Below are 16,269 nucleotides of genomic sequence, written 5' to 3'. Positions count from 1 at the left end.
AAATGCCAGCGCATAACATTTCACGATGTTAACACGGTGCTCAAGTACTTTGAATGGGAATATCTAGGGACAGACACAAAAAGAACCGGTACCTGGTCCCGCTTCCCTGGTCCGTGTAGCAGTCCCTCCCTCATGTCCCTCTCTGTCACAGTGGTCCCCTCTCCCACCCAGAACACACTGACACCTAACCCAGTTTAACACCACAGATAGCGTCTGTAGAGTCACCGGTGGTGGCGTTCTCTGTTATCATGTGTATCGGCCGGGCGCCTAACCCAAAGATCTCCACCTTCAGATCCGAAGGTTGGCATTCGGCCGTTTTCCGAGATATAACGACTGTTTATCATGTTTACCGAAAGTCTTCTGTATTGTTGATCCTAGCCAAGCTGATTTACTTGTTGAGAAGTACTTTTACCTATCTACGCAATACTATCCCAGTAGTTTGTTTAGCACGCAGCAAAGTACATTTTACAAAAGTATTTTGTAAGTTCTAACGCTTTTTTAACCAAAGGTAACGTAGAGGCTTTTTGCTTTCGTACTAATTCAGAACCTAGCAATGTTTCTTTGAAAAAAAACAAATTTTTGTTTATGTGCATGCCTATTGTTTCGTATGTGGTATACTGCATTCAGATTATTTTGTATTTTGTTTTTTTTCCTTCTCACCTATCCACAATGCAATGCTGTCCCCCATGATGCACCTCTGCTTGCTGTTACCTGTATGTTAATACGCTTGAATCCCATTGGCCCACTGCCATCATGTGCTCGCTGCCTGCTATTAAAAGACTCAGTCGACTGCCAAAGCAATGAAGCGACCCCTCGAGGCAACTGTAGACCTGGTACTTTGACCTTTCACCTTTTGCTTTGCATGTAGCTTTTTTAATGTACTGTAGCAACTCACATAATTTAATTTGGCTTTTTGCTTTGAAACCAGTAAGACACACCCAGTATATGTATATGAAGTAAATATCCTACAATTTGCTTAAGTAACTGGTCAAGTAATGTTTAACTATGATTTACGTTCATTAATTGCGTATCAGTTACACAATGTTTACCTGTACTAATTTTTAAGTATTTCATGATTTTCTTTACGCTGTAAGTGTATTGTTGATAACTGGCTTGCTAGATATTGTGTGTAGTTCCCTCATTGTCTGTGACTATTTTAAACCTAAGTTGCCATTGTGACCTTGTCGTAACCCGTGCTTGTGCCTATAGCCACGACAGAGCAGAGTGTGATCTTGTTGTCAAGACTGGCATGTTGCTGGTGCGAGGCCTCAGCCTCTGGTCTAACGTCCACCCCCCCACCCCCCCCCCCTCCTCCTCCGTTGTGCCCCCCCCCCCCCTCCCACGCAGGCGTTCCCCCACGGCATGCTGCAGCCCCTACCAAAGAGACAAGCCCTGGAGAAGAGCAACGGGGCCAGCTCTCTCTTCAACCCCAGTATGTTGCACTATCAGCAGGCCTTGGCCAACGCACAGCTCCAGCAGCCCGCTTTCTTCCCCACAGGTAGGAGACACACCCCAACTTGACTCACGCACACACACACACACACACACTCTCACTGGATGGAGCTTCCCCTAACTCTTCAAAGTCCCCATGCAAGCATTAAAAACATAGTTGAATAGTTGTCAAACTAAAACAAACAAAAAATGGATGGCATCTCCTTATTTAACAAACTAACAAACATTTCAGAAGAGTATATGAGTTTGGGTCAGGATAGAAGCTTACGCACGTGATAGAGGTGTCATTAATGCCTGTACTTTGAGTGAATCCACACCCATGTAAGGACAGGTAATGGCTGCCAGGTGGTTAGACTGGGTGGAGGCATGGCTAAGCTTTGATCAGGGTTATAAAAGTCCTGTAGTTAAAACCGTTGATGACGGGATGTATGGCTGTTGAAAATACTATAAAATACACCTGGCGTTTTCAACACCTCCTTATTTAACGACAGCACCCATGAGGTGCCAGCCGGCGTCGACAAAAACGCTCGACACCGGCTGTTCAGCCCAATGTGATAGTAAGAAGGGTCATCTCTCGCTGTGCGAAGGTCTACAGACTTCATCGGTGTTGTCTCCTCCCAGAGAAACTCTCTAGTCAGCTCTCTTCCCAAAAATTGGCCAAACATTACCTCAGGCTAGTGGATAAGGGAGTTAGCGGTTGCTAATGGTTCCATTTCTGCTCGGTCTTGCGCTTGAAGAGACGACTATCTGTCCCTCCCTCTCCTCTGTGGTGGTTGATGCCTTGTGGCCCCTCTCCTCTCCCCCATTACCTCTTGACAGCGGACCTGTGTGGGAAGCTTGTTCAGACTGCCGCGGTCCACCCTCACTGCATGTTCCGCTCTGATAACAGCCTCTAGCCTCCAGCTCCCTAACCTCCTTCTACCCTCTCGCACTGAAAATAACCCATTTGAAGCATCTTCCCCCAGAACTATATTTAGTCCTGTAGGGTGGTAAAATGTTATTTTCTGCCGACCGTGCTGTAAATTGGCCTCAGTAAATGTGAGGACCCCGGTTTTTCAGAATGTTCCAGCGGTTTTGAAACCGACGATTGCCCTGTGAATCCACCTGTATGAACGGCATGCTGTTTTTGGTCAGACCTCTGGCTCTTCTCTAACCTTGTTTTTTTTTTCTCCCCTTGTTAACTCCTGTTCACTGTCCACTGCATGGGCACACAGGGTCAGTCTTGTGCATGACTCCTGCTAGCAGCCTTGGTAGGTTCTTCTCCTCCCTTACTCTCTCTATCTATCTCTCTCTCTCTCTCTCTCGCTCTCTGACACGGGGGGGGGGAAGGGGAGGGAGGGAGGGTCTCTCCTCAGCTCTCACAGGTGACTCGATCACTTTGACCCCCCATTGACCGCAGCGCACCGTACATAAACGGTACATAAAGAAATTGGTGAAATAGGCCGTAGGAGATGGCACGTGGAGATTTGAGCTCACCTGTGAGATATGATGAACCGGACCCGGAATGAAAAAGCTGAAGCTTTATTTTCTGATTGAGTTCTAACTCTCCTGTCAATGCTTAGTTTATGGTCGATTAGTCGACCATAAACTAAACTTAGGTCGATGAATGCCTTGTCAATCAAACGTGTGTGTACAGTTCCAATTGAATTTGTTGTTGTATAATAGAAATTGTCCATTGCTGTGCTCTGTTGATTAGGAAATTTAATCAGTTTCTCAGAGAACAAATGTGATCTCTCGATTGGCAATCTAACCCAAGAAGAACCTCTTTTAATTTAGCAACTTATATCTTAATCTTCTCTGGGAAAAACTGATTGTCTGGCTAAATTTCCTTACTTGTGATTGTAATAAGCTTCTCTCCTCTGTTTTGTTTTTGTGTTCTCCTCCCATGCGTTTCTCGCTTTGCATTGTGGTTGCATGCCATCTGCTGGTCTAACCTCACGATGGCTTGCCGCTCTGTAACAAATCCACCACTCCCAAACGAACACAACGACAACAACAACAAAAACAATCGACCACCATTACCGTAACGCTCCACCCCTCCCTGTCCATTGCCTCCACGGTGCCTGCCCTCCCCCTTCCTGAACACAGTCCCCATGATGTACAGCGCTACGCCCGCCGCTGTCTCTGCAGCAGCAACTCCTGCCACAAGTGGCCCCTACGCAGCAACAGCACCAGCCAACCAGGTTTGCTCCTTTTATAAGCTTCCTCTCATCCGTCCCTGAGCTCTGAATAAGTTCCACCCAGCTGAGGCCTTCTCCCTGCCCTGGTCTGCTCCTGCTAGCGTCCTGGCTGGCAGGATGACGGCACACAACGCATGAGGCGGAACGGCCCGCTAACAGAGGGAATGGGGTTGTTAGGATCATTGCTGCTTTTATATCTGGTGTTGTTCTGATTAATGGGCTCGTGTTGGACGGTCTTTCCAGCTCCCCTTGGCTCAGAAGAGCACTTATTCAGAGCTTTTCACGTTTAAAAATCGTAGTTGTGTCGCGTCACTTCCTGTTTCGCATGTCTGTTGTTTTGTTTTTTGTCCTCCCCCATTTCTGGTTGTGTCTCGAGTATCCCTTTTCACCTGCATTAGAACGTCGCCTGTGTGTCTGTTGAACGCTGACACGCACACATGCATACGCACACACACACACCCCCCTCTGGTCAGTCTTGATCCGTCAGCCGTGTCGGGTGGTGTCTGTGTGCAGAGCGCCAGTCTGGGGCGTAGCGAGGCTGGGGGAGGGGACCGGGGGAGGGGCGAAAGGGGGGTCGGAGGTCTGGAGGATACTGCCTGTCCAGACCTGCTATAGATCCACCAGCTCCTGCCCTCTATTACTGTTGCAGGAGACAGGAAGGATGTTTTATTCCGGAAACGAGGGCTAAAAATGGCTCCGGTCCGGCCACCCGTGGCTCTGTATCAGCAGGGGCCAGGAAGTCGCAGATGTGTGTGTGTGTCTACAGACACACACACACACCAATTTAGACCTGACAATTAGAGTTCTCTGCCTGCGGTGGAACAGAGTCCGTGCATCTACCAAACACCGTTCCTCCTGCCTGGGTCTGTGTTTAGTGCACCAGCAGCTACATGAGACAGCAGTCACTCCTCCATTTAACACTTCCCCCACCAACGGCATCTGTAGCCGGATTGTTGCCGATAGTTGTCGTCACGTTACATTATTGACGTTTCAATGTTTTATTTACAATCTGCGATCTCACTTTAGAGGATGAGATGTGTCTTATTAGCGACACAAGAATACCCTGAGCACCAGGCGATGTTGCTGTAGACTGTGGTTGAACACTCGGATCTGACTACTCATTCATCCCTTTGGGAGGTTCCTTGTGCTCTTCCCCCTTATTGGCTAACAGTGAGCTCACTTCCTGTGAGTCAGTGCCGCTTCCTGTGAGTGACTGGCTGCAGCAGCGGGGAGCAGGGCGCCTTGTTAAAGATGCATGCGTGGGACTGGGAGCAGGAGCAACGCCGATGTCTGTCTGCTCATCTCCCTCCCTCTCTCGCTGTCTCTCTCTCTGGCTCTTGTTCCCTTTCTCTCTCTCCCTTACAGCTGTCTCTCGCTCTCTCTCGCTCTTTCTCATTCCATTCCCCTTCCCTGTAGGACACAGCATCCGCCCAGAATGCTGATTGAGCAAACAGACAAGTGTGTATGCGTGTGTGTTTATGTCTGTTTACCTCTGTGTGTGTGTGTGTGTGTGTGTGTGTGTGCTTTTGTGTGTGCGCGTTTGTGTGTGTGTCAAGACCTCCCAACCCCCCTCCCTCACCCTTAACTCCCCTCGCTGCACATGTTTGTGTACGTGCGTGCGTGCGTGCGTGCGTGTGTGTGTGTGTGAGTGAACAAGCTCTCTGTCCCAGATGGCTGCCACCACAGGCCCCTGATGGGAATCTCATCAGCGCTGAGTCACTGTCTCTGTGAGCTGGTTAACACATGACTTTAGTCATACTTAGACTCCCAGCTAGCCAGGCCCATATCGCACTGTCTGGGTCATATTAATAAGACTCGCTGTCTTAGCCGCAAGCGGAACCATCCATCACCTCCAAGGTTTGAGGTTGTGGCGCCCTCTGCTGGCTGTACAGGCAGGCGTGCAGGTCAGCCGGAGAAGGTCTTGTTGGAGAGCAGCAGGGCTGACCGGTCCTCTGGGCAGACACCCGGATCACATCCCACCCTCCATAACGATCCCACACATGTCCGGTCAGCATGCTTAAAATGCTACCAAGCACAGGGGGGGGAAGCACACTTAGTTGTACACCTAGTTGCACCAATGTTTGTGTAAAAAAAAGAAAAAAAAAAGATACGTATTCATCCCTCCATTGTTCCTCCTCCACGTGGTGTTGGCTCTCCCCTCAGCTCAGTGGTCTGTGTGCTCTACTTCCCTGTCTGCCTGCCTGTCTGCCTGCATGCCTCTGGCCTGTGCCGTGGTACGCTGTGGAGCCGACTTCCTTCACCCCCCGCCCCCAGCCCTCCCTCGGCCAATAGCCTCGCTGGACACCCTGTGATGGGCACCAGGTCCAGCCTATCAGCTGGCTCCCCTACTTGCGACAGCCACATGTCCTCTTTTTTAATCTCTATTCATCTCTTTTTTGTCTTTCTCGCCGTCTCATTCTGACTCTCTGGCATCCAGCCCAACATGTTCAGACCTTCAGCCAACTCAGTGTGCTCAGTCTGTGTCGGACACCAGAATCCTCCTCGTTCTGTAGACGTCATCTGCCCTGCCCCATTCTATTAGTGTGAGCAGTGGCTTTGCAGGGTGTACATTGCACATAGGTTTTGTGTGGAGTGGCTTCTAAGTAGCCTGAGAAAATGATTGGCGTTATTTGCAAAGTAAAATAATTTCTCTCATCAATTATTCTCTCTTTCCTTTCTCAGATAATCCTGAAGTAATGGTCAGGCACGAAATGGCGTGTCAAGAAGCTGCACTAAGAAGACCCAAACAGTTCTTATGTAAATACTACCAACCCTCACAGCTAGAGGTACAGCAACCTGCATGCTAAGAGTGTCATTCAACAGTTAACCATAAGACTTGAGTGCTGGTGTAAGATACACAGGAGAAGAAGAAAGAAAGAAAAAAAAAAAAAGAAGAAGAAGAAGATGTATATGTATTGCTAGAAAAACTATTAACATGAAAAAGACAAAAAGAAAATGTACAGTTCTACATAGACCCATAGAGGCGGAGGTGGCGAGTTTCTTTTGATGATTGTTCTTCTCCAAAACAATGTGGGTCCCTCTTTTCATATTTTGTTCAGAGACGAGGAACATCTGCACAAATGTTCACCCCTGAGAACTCCTTATTTGCACTATAAGAGACATAGTGCTTATTGTCAAGTGCTTCATTGTTTTAAACGTCACAGAGAACCCCCCTCTCAATGTAATTATACCAGTTACTCCTGGTGCTTTGGCCAAGCTGAAGTTTTGTTTCTTTAAAAAGAAATATATACATATATTAATGTCGCAGGGCAAAATGAGCTCAGTGTTTACTAAATGGACTGTCCTAGTGATAATGGAGCTCAACCCCCCCCCCCCCCTCCTCCACCCACACTCACTCCCACCCAAATGCACCTACACACACTCCCCCTACCCCCCTTTAAGATGCTGTGGTACACTGTGTCTATCATGGGAATCACTTGCCAACATAAGATATTGGGGTGTAAAGACAACAAACGATATGAATCTTGCCAAACATGAAGTCCCCATCACTGAGAGCACAGATGAGGTAAGAGTCTGGGTGAGGAACGACTCTACAACCACCTCAGCCAGGCCATGTCTGCTGTCCACATCTCCTGCTGAAAAGGACACCTGGGGGGGCTCTAGTTTGTTTTATCAGTGCCCCGTTCAGTTTTGTCTTTAGAATAGGTGCTGGGTTAAGGGGGGGAGGGGGGGTGGCGGTAGGGGGTGTGCTCATCTGGGGGAGTCATGGGGGGGGGGGGGGGGTGGAGTAGAGGCCCTCTGGCCAGCCGGTGTTTTGTGCCAAGGGCTGGAGGAGGCTGTGGTGAAGCCCAGCCCTGGCAGTGTGGCAGGGCCTGGAGGTCTGGGGACAGACTGACCCGGGGCCCCCAGAGGCCCCTGCCAAGGCCTCCGAGCTCCTCAACACAGGACAAGGCCTGGGGTGGGGTGGGGAGGGGAGGGGAAGGGGTGGCAGGTGTCACAGAGGGGTAAAACAAGTGCTAAGACTCGAAAGGTGCATTCGACGATCCTCGTCAAGTGAGATGACTTGAACTTTGACTGGAGGGCTATCTGTGACTGTCAGTCGTCAACCCTGCTATCACCGATAATCCTGTTCCATTCGAGAAACAGTAGAAGTGCCTAAAAAATCCTTTACCACCATAAGCATCCGGAGAATCTTGATTTTTGCCGCAGGATAGAAACAGGTTGGTCAAAGCAAAGCTCCAAAACTACAGAAAACATGAACAGTCGTGTGCTGTGCATGTCATTGTAGATGTCGTTCACCAACACACCCAGTTATTTTGTCACTTAAAAAAATATATATACAAAGAGAGACAACAGTCAAATTAGGATTAGCTTGCTAGAATGTTTGTTGAATATTTCATGATGTAATATTCATTGTTACCATGGTTTTAAGTAGTTTACATGGGAAAAGTGACACAGAAGATGTATTGTGATGTGTGTGTGTGTGTACGTAACATATGTCTCTTATTTTGAGAGTTTATATTCATGGTCATAGCAGTGTATTCTATATAAATTTCAAATTGTGTTGTTTGATGTAACTATCAAGGTATGTGTGTCAAGACTATCGATAGAATCAGTTATTTACATGCCAATATGTTTTAAAACGTACTAGCATTGTTTTAAACCAACCTCCATACTATATTAGCTGTCTTTATGGCAGTGTATTCAATGTCTGTAGTATTACACAGAGTGTATGTGAGCTTGTGCATGCATGGAAGTGTGTGTGAGAGAGAGAAAGAGAGAGAGAGGGGAAGGGAGTGTGTGTGTGTGTGTGTGTGTGTGTGTGTGTGTGTGTGTGTGTGTGTGTGTGTGTGTGTGTGTGTGTGTGTGTGTGTGTGTGTGTGTGTGTGTGTGTGTGTGTGTGTGTGTGTGTGTGTGTGTGTGTGTGTGTGTGTGTGTGTGTGTGTGTGTGTGTGTGTGTGTGTGTGTGTGTGTGTGTGTGTGAGAGAGAGAGAGAGAGAGGGGAATGTGTGTGTGTTTGTGTTCAAAAGAATTTGATCAGAATCATGATGTTTATTCATGGTGCTGGATTTACATAGACAATCCACAACAAGACACATCTGGTTCAGCAAAATAGGGCACTGGTCTTGACGCTTACGTTTCCTTTTGTTTTTCATTCACTTTTACTAAGGTTTTCTTCACAAAAGTTACAGTTTTAATGTAACTTTTGGTGTGGTGAAAAAAAAAAAGATATATTTTGTTGTAATTTATCTTATTTTACTTTGTCAAATTTTAGTTGGAACTATGTTGTAACCTATTATATTTGGAAATGAATGTAATTTATTGAGCTGTGCTGCATTCTGCACGGTGGTCCCTTCTCAAGGTCTAGTCTGGCAGCTCAGGAACTGAGGAGCTGGTCAGGGTTAAGGGGTGGAGTCTTATAAGCCACCAATAGAAAGCTACTGGATCTTTCTCGCCTTGTCATCAACACAGGTCATCGCATTGCAGTAATGAGCAAGGCTCTGAAATTGCTTGTATCGTAAAAAAAATATAAAAATACTAAAATGTTTATTGTATAGATGACATTTTACCAAAAAAAAGAAAAAAAATAAGACGATTTTAAAAGGATGTACTTTTCACTCTAGTATGATAGTATTTCATAACGATATTAAGTTGTTGCTGTGGCAACCTAAAGTTGCAATTACTAAAGTTCGGTATTTTTGTAAATGATGTAATTGTTAAGTTGATTCTTTTTTTTTCTAGAACACTGTACACAAGCTAGATTGTAAAGCAGATTTGAATATTTCTTATTATTTGTTGAGATTTTAATGACATAATATTTTCATTAGCATTTAACAGCCTCTATAAAGGTGTATCTGTAACACTTAGGCAAAGTTACCAATATTCTGTAGGATAAAAAAGTGAATTGTCTATTAATTAGTTAAGATGTAAAAACCCCTAAGAAAGGACCATTGGTTTTATCAGCACCAGAGGCAATGGTTAATCAAAGTTGTATGCTTGATGGTCCATCAGAGTTATGGATTGCACTTTCTTCCTGTAAAAGAAAATGTAATATGTGACTGATGTGCAGATTCCTGTAGGATCTAGCACTCTTAGCAACACGTCGGCAACACTGTCGTTCTGTGTATTAATCACTACCAGTTACTACTATGAGTAAATTATCTTCATTAAGCATCCTGCATGAGAAGAAACTCACCTTGTTTTTAGGACTACATGATAACATACTGAATGTTTTTAGTTATACTGAAAAACACACAAAAAAAAGTCTGCACATGAGACAAACTTCAGGTTGTCCTCAGTTTGGGTCCGTGTGAGTGGACCCAAGCATTATGAATGGAAATGAATTGTATTGAAATGAACTGTAATGTATTGAAATGTGTTGACAATGACTGATTGATGGTAACAGGAAAATGTAAGCACTTTCTGAGCAGTTGGTCAACTGAGCAGACATGCTTATCCAAACACTTTGCCTTATCTTTAGTCCATCGTGCTTAAGGTTTCATGTTCCAGAGCTCTTAAAATAGGAAAAAAAAGGTTGTGAACTGGGTCTCCACTGAAGTGACTTCTCAGTTGAACAAAAATATATATCTATATAAATATATATTATATTGTTTCTGTTTTTACTTTGAACATTTCCATTATGAAGCCAAAAGAGTTGACTGGAGTACAGGAATCCGGCGTGTGTCCTGTTCCAGTTCAGAACCTGGTGGTGTGGGTGCGATTCATAACCGGAGGGTCTGGCCATCACTTGTGACTGCTATGCCATCCGAGATGCAGTATCCGATCGAAGATGTAACTAAAACATAAACAGACAACAAGACCCTCATTGGATTCTTAGTTTCAATGTAACCATTTCTCAATGTTTGATTTGTGCATATATTTTGTGCTACTTTATGTTACTATAGTCAAATGTTTTGGTTCCAGCAAGATAGTGTAAAATTTATTGAAAGAAATAAAGAAAATGAAAGACTGTTTGTCGGGTGGACCATTCATCTGTTTAGTATCGATTAACAAATGCTTTTATCAAGGGGACATTGTGAGAATTAATTGCAAAAGTCGTTATATATCAGATTATTCAAAAGTTGCAACTGTATGTCACACGATGGCGCTAGATACATTGGCCTCAAACGCATGCTTATTACTAGCTTGTACATGTAAACAAAAGCAAAACAGGATGAGATGCAATAAGCATTCATATTTGTGTACGTCATCAATTCCCGTAATTTTTTTTGTTTCCATGTCTAAAGACAGTTACATCTTCAGTTGATATACATCATTGCCATACACTTGCATGAAATCGGTATCCCGATGACGTCACGGTTACCTATATCCTCTCGGTCCAGGCCAGAGACTCACGGATCAGATTGTTTCCAGCCTTGCGTCATTAAATGTGTGGGTGCAGGTTAATGGTCGTGCATATTGAACATAATTCTTAACCGACAAAGCTCGTAACATATAGACTTATAAGCAAGGTATTGTTTGATGTGTGTGTTCTGCTATTATTCAATGTTTGTTTGTTATCCTTTCATTTATATTTATTTTTAAATTTAGGTTGTTCATGTTGTTTTTCATTAGGCCTATATAAACAAACAGCAAGTCTCTTAGCCACGACCCATTTGAAAGACCAATTTGCTGTCATAGAAAAAGCATCCAATGTCGTTTACATTACAGTTCAACAGTTAGCATCCTAGTCCTGGTTCGATGCTTTCTCCCGTCTAAAGATGTCAGTGTTACACCGGCAGAGTATCCTGCTGTGCAAAACGCGCACGAGCAATATGGGTTTGTGGTCCTGCTTAAATGTGTCTCTGGCTGGCATCTTCGCAAAGGAGCCTAGACAACACGGAGTCCGTTATTTTTTCCTTCAAATGGCGACTGAAGGACGTAGTCAAGAGGCGAGTTTACGCTATTAGGGATCCGATTTAGAAGGGGCACCATATATACTGCTCATGTGCAAAAGAAAACTACGCGCATAAGACTGCTATAAATTTGAAGGACAGGAAGTTTATACAATTGTGCCGCATATTTAAGTCACTATTTAATAATATTGTTTTCTCGTGTTTTCTTAATCGGTTTATTTGCTTTTGATGAGACGTGGAGTAGGAATTGTATTTCTCAATTGACTTGGCCTTTCCTTGTCAATGTCATGATATATGCATTGTACTATATTGCAATGCTTTGAGATCCGATGTACGATGCCACTGTATTTTGAGCTTTGATCAGATCACATTGCGTTGGAGCGCAATGCGCGAGTACAAAGTGGTGGTGCTCGGCAGTGGTGGCGTGGGAAAGTCCGCCCTCACGGTTCAGTTCGTGACTGGAACATTTATCGAAAAGTATGACCCTACGATTGAGGATTTTTATCGGAAAGAGATTGAGGTGGATTCCTCTCCATCGGTGCTGGAGATTCTCGACACCGCTGGAACAGAACAGTTTGCTTCTATGAGAGACCTTTACATCAAAAACGGACAAGGTTTCATTCTGGTCTACAGTCTTGTCAATCAACAAAGTTTTCAGGACATCAAGCCAATGAGAGATCAGATTATCAGGGTTAAAAGGTGAGTATGAAAAAGGAAATTACAGCACTCCTAGACTGAGCAGGTGTCATAAGTTTGTGTGGGTGTATTTGTGTCTTTGTAACTGTACTGTTTTGGCGAGGAGCTAACCAGCACGCACTATACCTTTTAGGAAAGTGTCTTCATGAATATCTCCATTCATCTCTGAGAGGGGATTTTCCCCCTAAAATAACAGCAAGTGCTGAGCCAGCGAGCAGAAATCACATCACGCTGAGTTCTGCAAACTCACCAGAACCTAATGGGATTGTGTTCAGCTGGAAGCCAAGAAGACATCAGGCCTCCATTAGTGAGCAATGAGGAACATTTTAACTCCTGGCACACAGAAAGCAACAGGGAGCTGGAGAGAGGTACCATCAAGGCTGTTCTGTTTCAATGTGACCAACAGGATTCAAACCCAGGTACCTGCAAACCAAACCAAAAAATCCTTGGTCTGTTACGTTATAACCCAGGGAGATTCTCAGGAAAGCAAGTCTACACATCTCAGACAAAGACAGTGGCTAGTGTCTGTGTTACATCAGAGTACATGCTGTTGGTGTAACCCCCAACTGCAATGCTCCACAGAAGAACCAAATAAACCAAGCCCTCACAGGGAAATCCAAACTGGGTGTGCCACCTAATGATTTAATGATTTCCTCCGAAGCTTGCTAAGGTTTATGATTGTATCGGGTGGAGCGCCAATGTTTGCCCAGCACATCAGAGGCTTCTCACGCTGTGCTGATGCTGTGTCTAATAACAGCATGTTCACAGTGAGCCGTTAAGTGTATAGAGACGAGGAATGGGATGGAGACTGAAACAACATTTCCCAGGGGGGAACTGCTAAACACTGAGGCCCAACCCATATCCTGGTCTGACTGTACTTCACGGGCCAGCGAGTGAGGTGCCAAAGGAGAACAGTCATTGTTTGCGAAATAATCGCTTGGACAGGATTCCTTCTGCATCTCTCTAGTATAGCGGCTTAGAAACTGGTGATAAAGATCTTTACCTAAGTTCTGAACTCCTCACAGAGCTACTGTATTCCACGCACCCACTGTGTGCTATGGCCCGACTCACATCAGCAGTACACGGGCTCACACTGACAAAAACAGGTTTCTGTATCCTCTGCATATTCTGTCTTTACTAGCCCTCTCTCTCCCTTTTTTCACGGCTCTTTACACAGAAACCTATTTTCTTGGAGGTGTCCTGGTTTGCCGTTAAGTGCCTCGAAAATATAGCCTTTCAAAGTAGGTGCGGGCCTGCGTCATAAATCTTCAACAAGAGTTGGAGTCACTGTGAAAGACTCCATCAGAAGCAGTTGCTCGGTGGGGGGTTGGAGAAGGGGGGGGGGGGGGGGGCGTGTGAAACTATAAGTAACTGCATCCCTTGAGACCATACAAATATTCTCTACTCTCCAACTCTGCCATCTACAGTGGCTTGCGTCACTGTACTAACAGCTAAGCCAGTGGTGAGGACTGTTTTCTGCGTAGGCCAGTTTCCCTGTTAATTAAGGACATATGAACGCCAAAGAACAATAGCAGCTCCAGGCCTGGGGGCCATTGAGCTGTAGAGAGACTGTGTGCTGCTCTGTAATTAGTAGAATTGCACAGAGGATTGTGAAGCTGGTGTCGAGTTCACGGTGTAGGTTGCTTGCTTGTGAAGTTCTCGTCAAAGCCGTTGGCCACGGCAAGCTGCCATGAGGGTGAAATGGCCAAAGAACGGAGCCTTTCCCTTTTAGCCGAAGTCAGGAAACATTTTTCCATCACGTGTGTTCATCTCGCACAGTGGCTGTGAGCATCTGCAGTGTGGACGTTTTACGATGCATCCGTCTTTGCCTCTCGGCTGGAGCGATGCTTTTCACATGAGACCGCTTCCAATCCCAGATATAACTGAGACCAGAGGATCTTTTGTACAGCAGAGACAATCGATGATGGCTCGTAGCTCCACAGTTATATACCTACACACAACAACTGGGTAGATATGCAATATCATAGGTGTGCACATACAGTTTGTATCTGGTGACTGGATCAGCTGCAGTTCTTGTGCAGTTCCTCTAGGTGGCGCTTGCTTGGCCAGCTATATTTAGAGCCTCTCCAGCATCTCTGCCACATGACATTTTGTCTGTGTGGCACTTTCCTCCTACACACTTCACACCTTCTAGGCTGCAAGACTCCCAAAGTGACACATGCTTAGCGCTGGTAAAAAGCAAAGCATTCTGCACCATTGTCTGCATGTGTGTAAGTGTGTGTGTGTGTTGTGTTATGTTGTGTGCATGCCAGGTGAATCCACTCTTGGTTACCAGCCTCTCTTTCTCTATCTATATAGTTTCCTGTTTCCCAATTGCAGATAAGAATAACAGTGATGATGCTCCCAGCTTCTTCCATGACTCAGCACTCCTGAGTCAGAGAGACACTTGTGAGCAGAGCCACCACGTGGAGATCCTTCCTTCTGGAGACACGAGTTCTCCTTTCTGACACCGTTTCCCAGGAGCCCCGATCGATCCTTTCCCGGCGACGCAACGTCCGAGACAACAATCATTTGTTCTGTCCATCCAACAAACGGTCTGTATTCCAAGACCTCATGAAAAAAACGGAAAGTATCGTTCGCCAGCGGAAATCTGGATCGTTTCTCCCATCAGCAACATGCAGATTGTCTTGAACACCAAAATCCCCCCCCCCCCCCCCTTCCGGCGGGTTCCCAGGCAGGAGGAGGTGTCTGTAACAGGGAGCCCAGCGCTGCGTTCACAGGCTCTCTGAGAACTTCCCATTAGATGTGGTCAATTATTCAACGAGCGGTCCCGTTCCTCCCTGTTCGTGTTGCCGCCTGAGAGAGGCTACTCTGATGTGAACTGTCAGCGACACGTCCGGGGAAGAGCTTTGGGGGACCCTGAGACACCGTGAGACAAGCTGGAGCGCACGGCAGGAAAGTGACGAGATGAGAGGAAAGGATTCGAACAATGGAGCGAAAGCACCATGCGCCGTGGAAAAGCTTTGGTCGCTTTAATGCATAACAGCATGATGCCATTCGGGGCCATGAGGTGTGAAAGGGGAGGGTACTTTGTGGGTGCCAGCCATGCTGTTCTGAACCTTAGATGGTGCCCTGCAGAGCAGGCGTAAGGCTCTTAAGGACAGCTTAAGAATTGTTTCTCCTCCCAGACGGCGCTCCTCGGGTCAGTGTAGAAGCCAGTGTGTGTGATCACGATGTCAGAAAACCTCTGTTGTTCGTAATAATGGTCACCTCTGAACCTGTGATCTCAGGAATGGCATTTATCCTTGTTCTATGTACCATACATACCGTTTCTTAATCATGAATTCTCTCTCTCTCTCTCTCTGTCTCTCTCTCTCTCTCTCTCTCTCTCTAGGTTCGAGCGCGTGCCTGTGGTGCTGGTGGGGAACAAGGTGGACCTGGAGGACGAGAGGGAGGTGTCGTGTGACGAGGGCCAGGCCCTGGCTGAGGACTGGGGCTGCCCCTTCATGGAGACCTCAGCCAAGAGCAAAACCATGGTGGACCAGCTGTTCACCGAGATCGTCAGGCAGATGGACTCGTCCTCCCTGCCTGACCGAGACAAGCCATGCTGCTCCACCTGCAGTCTGCAGTAACCCGGAGGATCGAAGGGAAAGAGTCCACCAACCAAGCGCAACAAACGCAAAACTCAGAATATTTACTAGCTCTTGTGGCAAAAGCGGTGAAACGATCAAAAGTGAATTGGTTTAGTGTGAGTGTGTTGATTACTTCAGTCTGGACTTTCCTGTTCCACTGTTGTTGAATGTGTACAACCAAACCTTAGTCGGACAGACATATAGATGTATGACACAATTAATGGTAGACTCTGTCTGTGGGTCAATTAGTTGCCTTGTCTCATTACATTAATCGCTGACTACAGATTTTCTACTTGTACAGGACATTGCGCTCAACTGTGGAGACATGGTAAAACTGTTTTATTTTAGCACCTCAATAAATTAACTTGAAAAGGTCTCACTATTCTTAAAAGGCATTTGTCCTGGGAAACAAAACAATCGCCACTGATTAAAAGCATCTTTGGATGTGACAGCTGGTCTTCAGCACTGGTGTTATGGCTGGTAAGTTCTTAGCTAGCTATCAAATCTTTATAGGGAATTTCAATTTATTCC

At 45.8% G+C, this 16,269-nt stretch overlaps 2 protein-coding genes across 11 annotated transcripts in view; both read left to right on the top strand.

Annotated features, from left to right (window-relative positions):
- The window catches only part of mbnl2 (muscleblind-like splicing regulator 2), a 37,655-nt gene extending 30,347 nt beyond the window's left edge, over window positions 1-7,308 (top strand). For 3 of the 10 annotated variants that reach the window (XM_067260035.1, XM_067260036.1, XM_067260034.1), the window contains exons 6-9: window positions 780-833; window positions 1,348-1,498; window positions 2,667-2,702; window positions 6,315-7,308. In XM_067260035.1, the coding sequence (XP_067116136.1) occupies window positions 780-833; window positions 1,348-1,498; window positions 2,667-2,702; window positions 6,315-6,439 (366 nt within the window). In that variant the 3' untranslated portion in view covers window positions 6,440-7,308. Of the gene's footprint in view, window positions 1-779; window positions 834-1,347; window positions 1,499-2,666; window positions 2,703-3,540; window positions 3,636-6,314 lie in introns of all 10 variants that reach the window. The other 7 variants (XM_067260037.1, XM_067260042.1, XM_067260040.1 and 4 more) reach the window with 7 other exon arrangements.
- Window positions 7,309-11,468: 4,160 nt separating this feature from the next.
- On the top strand, window positions 11,469-16,122 carry LOC136965915 (ras-related protein Rap-2a-like). Its single transcript, XM_067260216.1, has 2 exons — window positions 11,469-12,148; window positions 15,501-16,122. Exons 1-2 carry the CDS (start codon window positions 11,835-11,837, stop codon window positions 15,736-15,738), a joined length of 552 nt encoding a protein of 183 aa, XP_067116317.1. The 5' UTR covers window positions 11,469-11,834; the 3' UTR covers window positions 15,739-16,122.
- The last annotated feature ends 147 nt before the right edge of the window (window positions 16,123-16,269 follow it).

Source organism: Osmerus mordax, chromosome 22 (genome assembly GCF_038355195.1).
Source record: "Osmerus mordax isolate fOsmMor3 chromosome 22, fOsmMor3.pri, whole genome shotgun sequence".
NCBI classification, from domain to species: Eukaryota; Metazoa; Chordata; class Actinopteri; order Osmeriformes; family Osmeridae; genus Osmerus; species Osmerus mordax.
The sequence above is the reverse complement of the archived record's forward strand: the minus strand, read 5'-3'. Positions and strand labels throughout refer to the sequence as shown.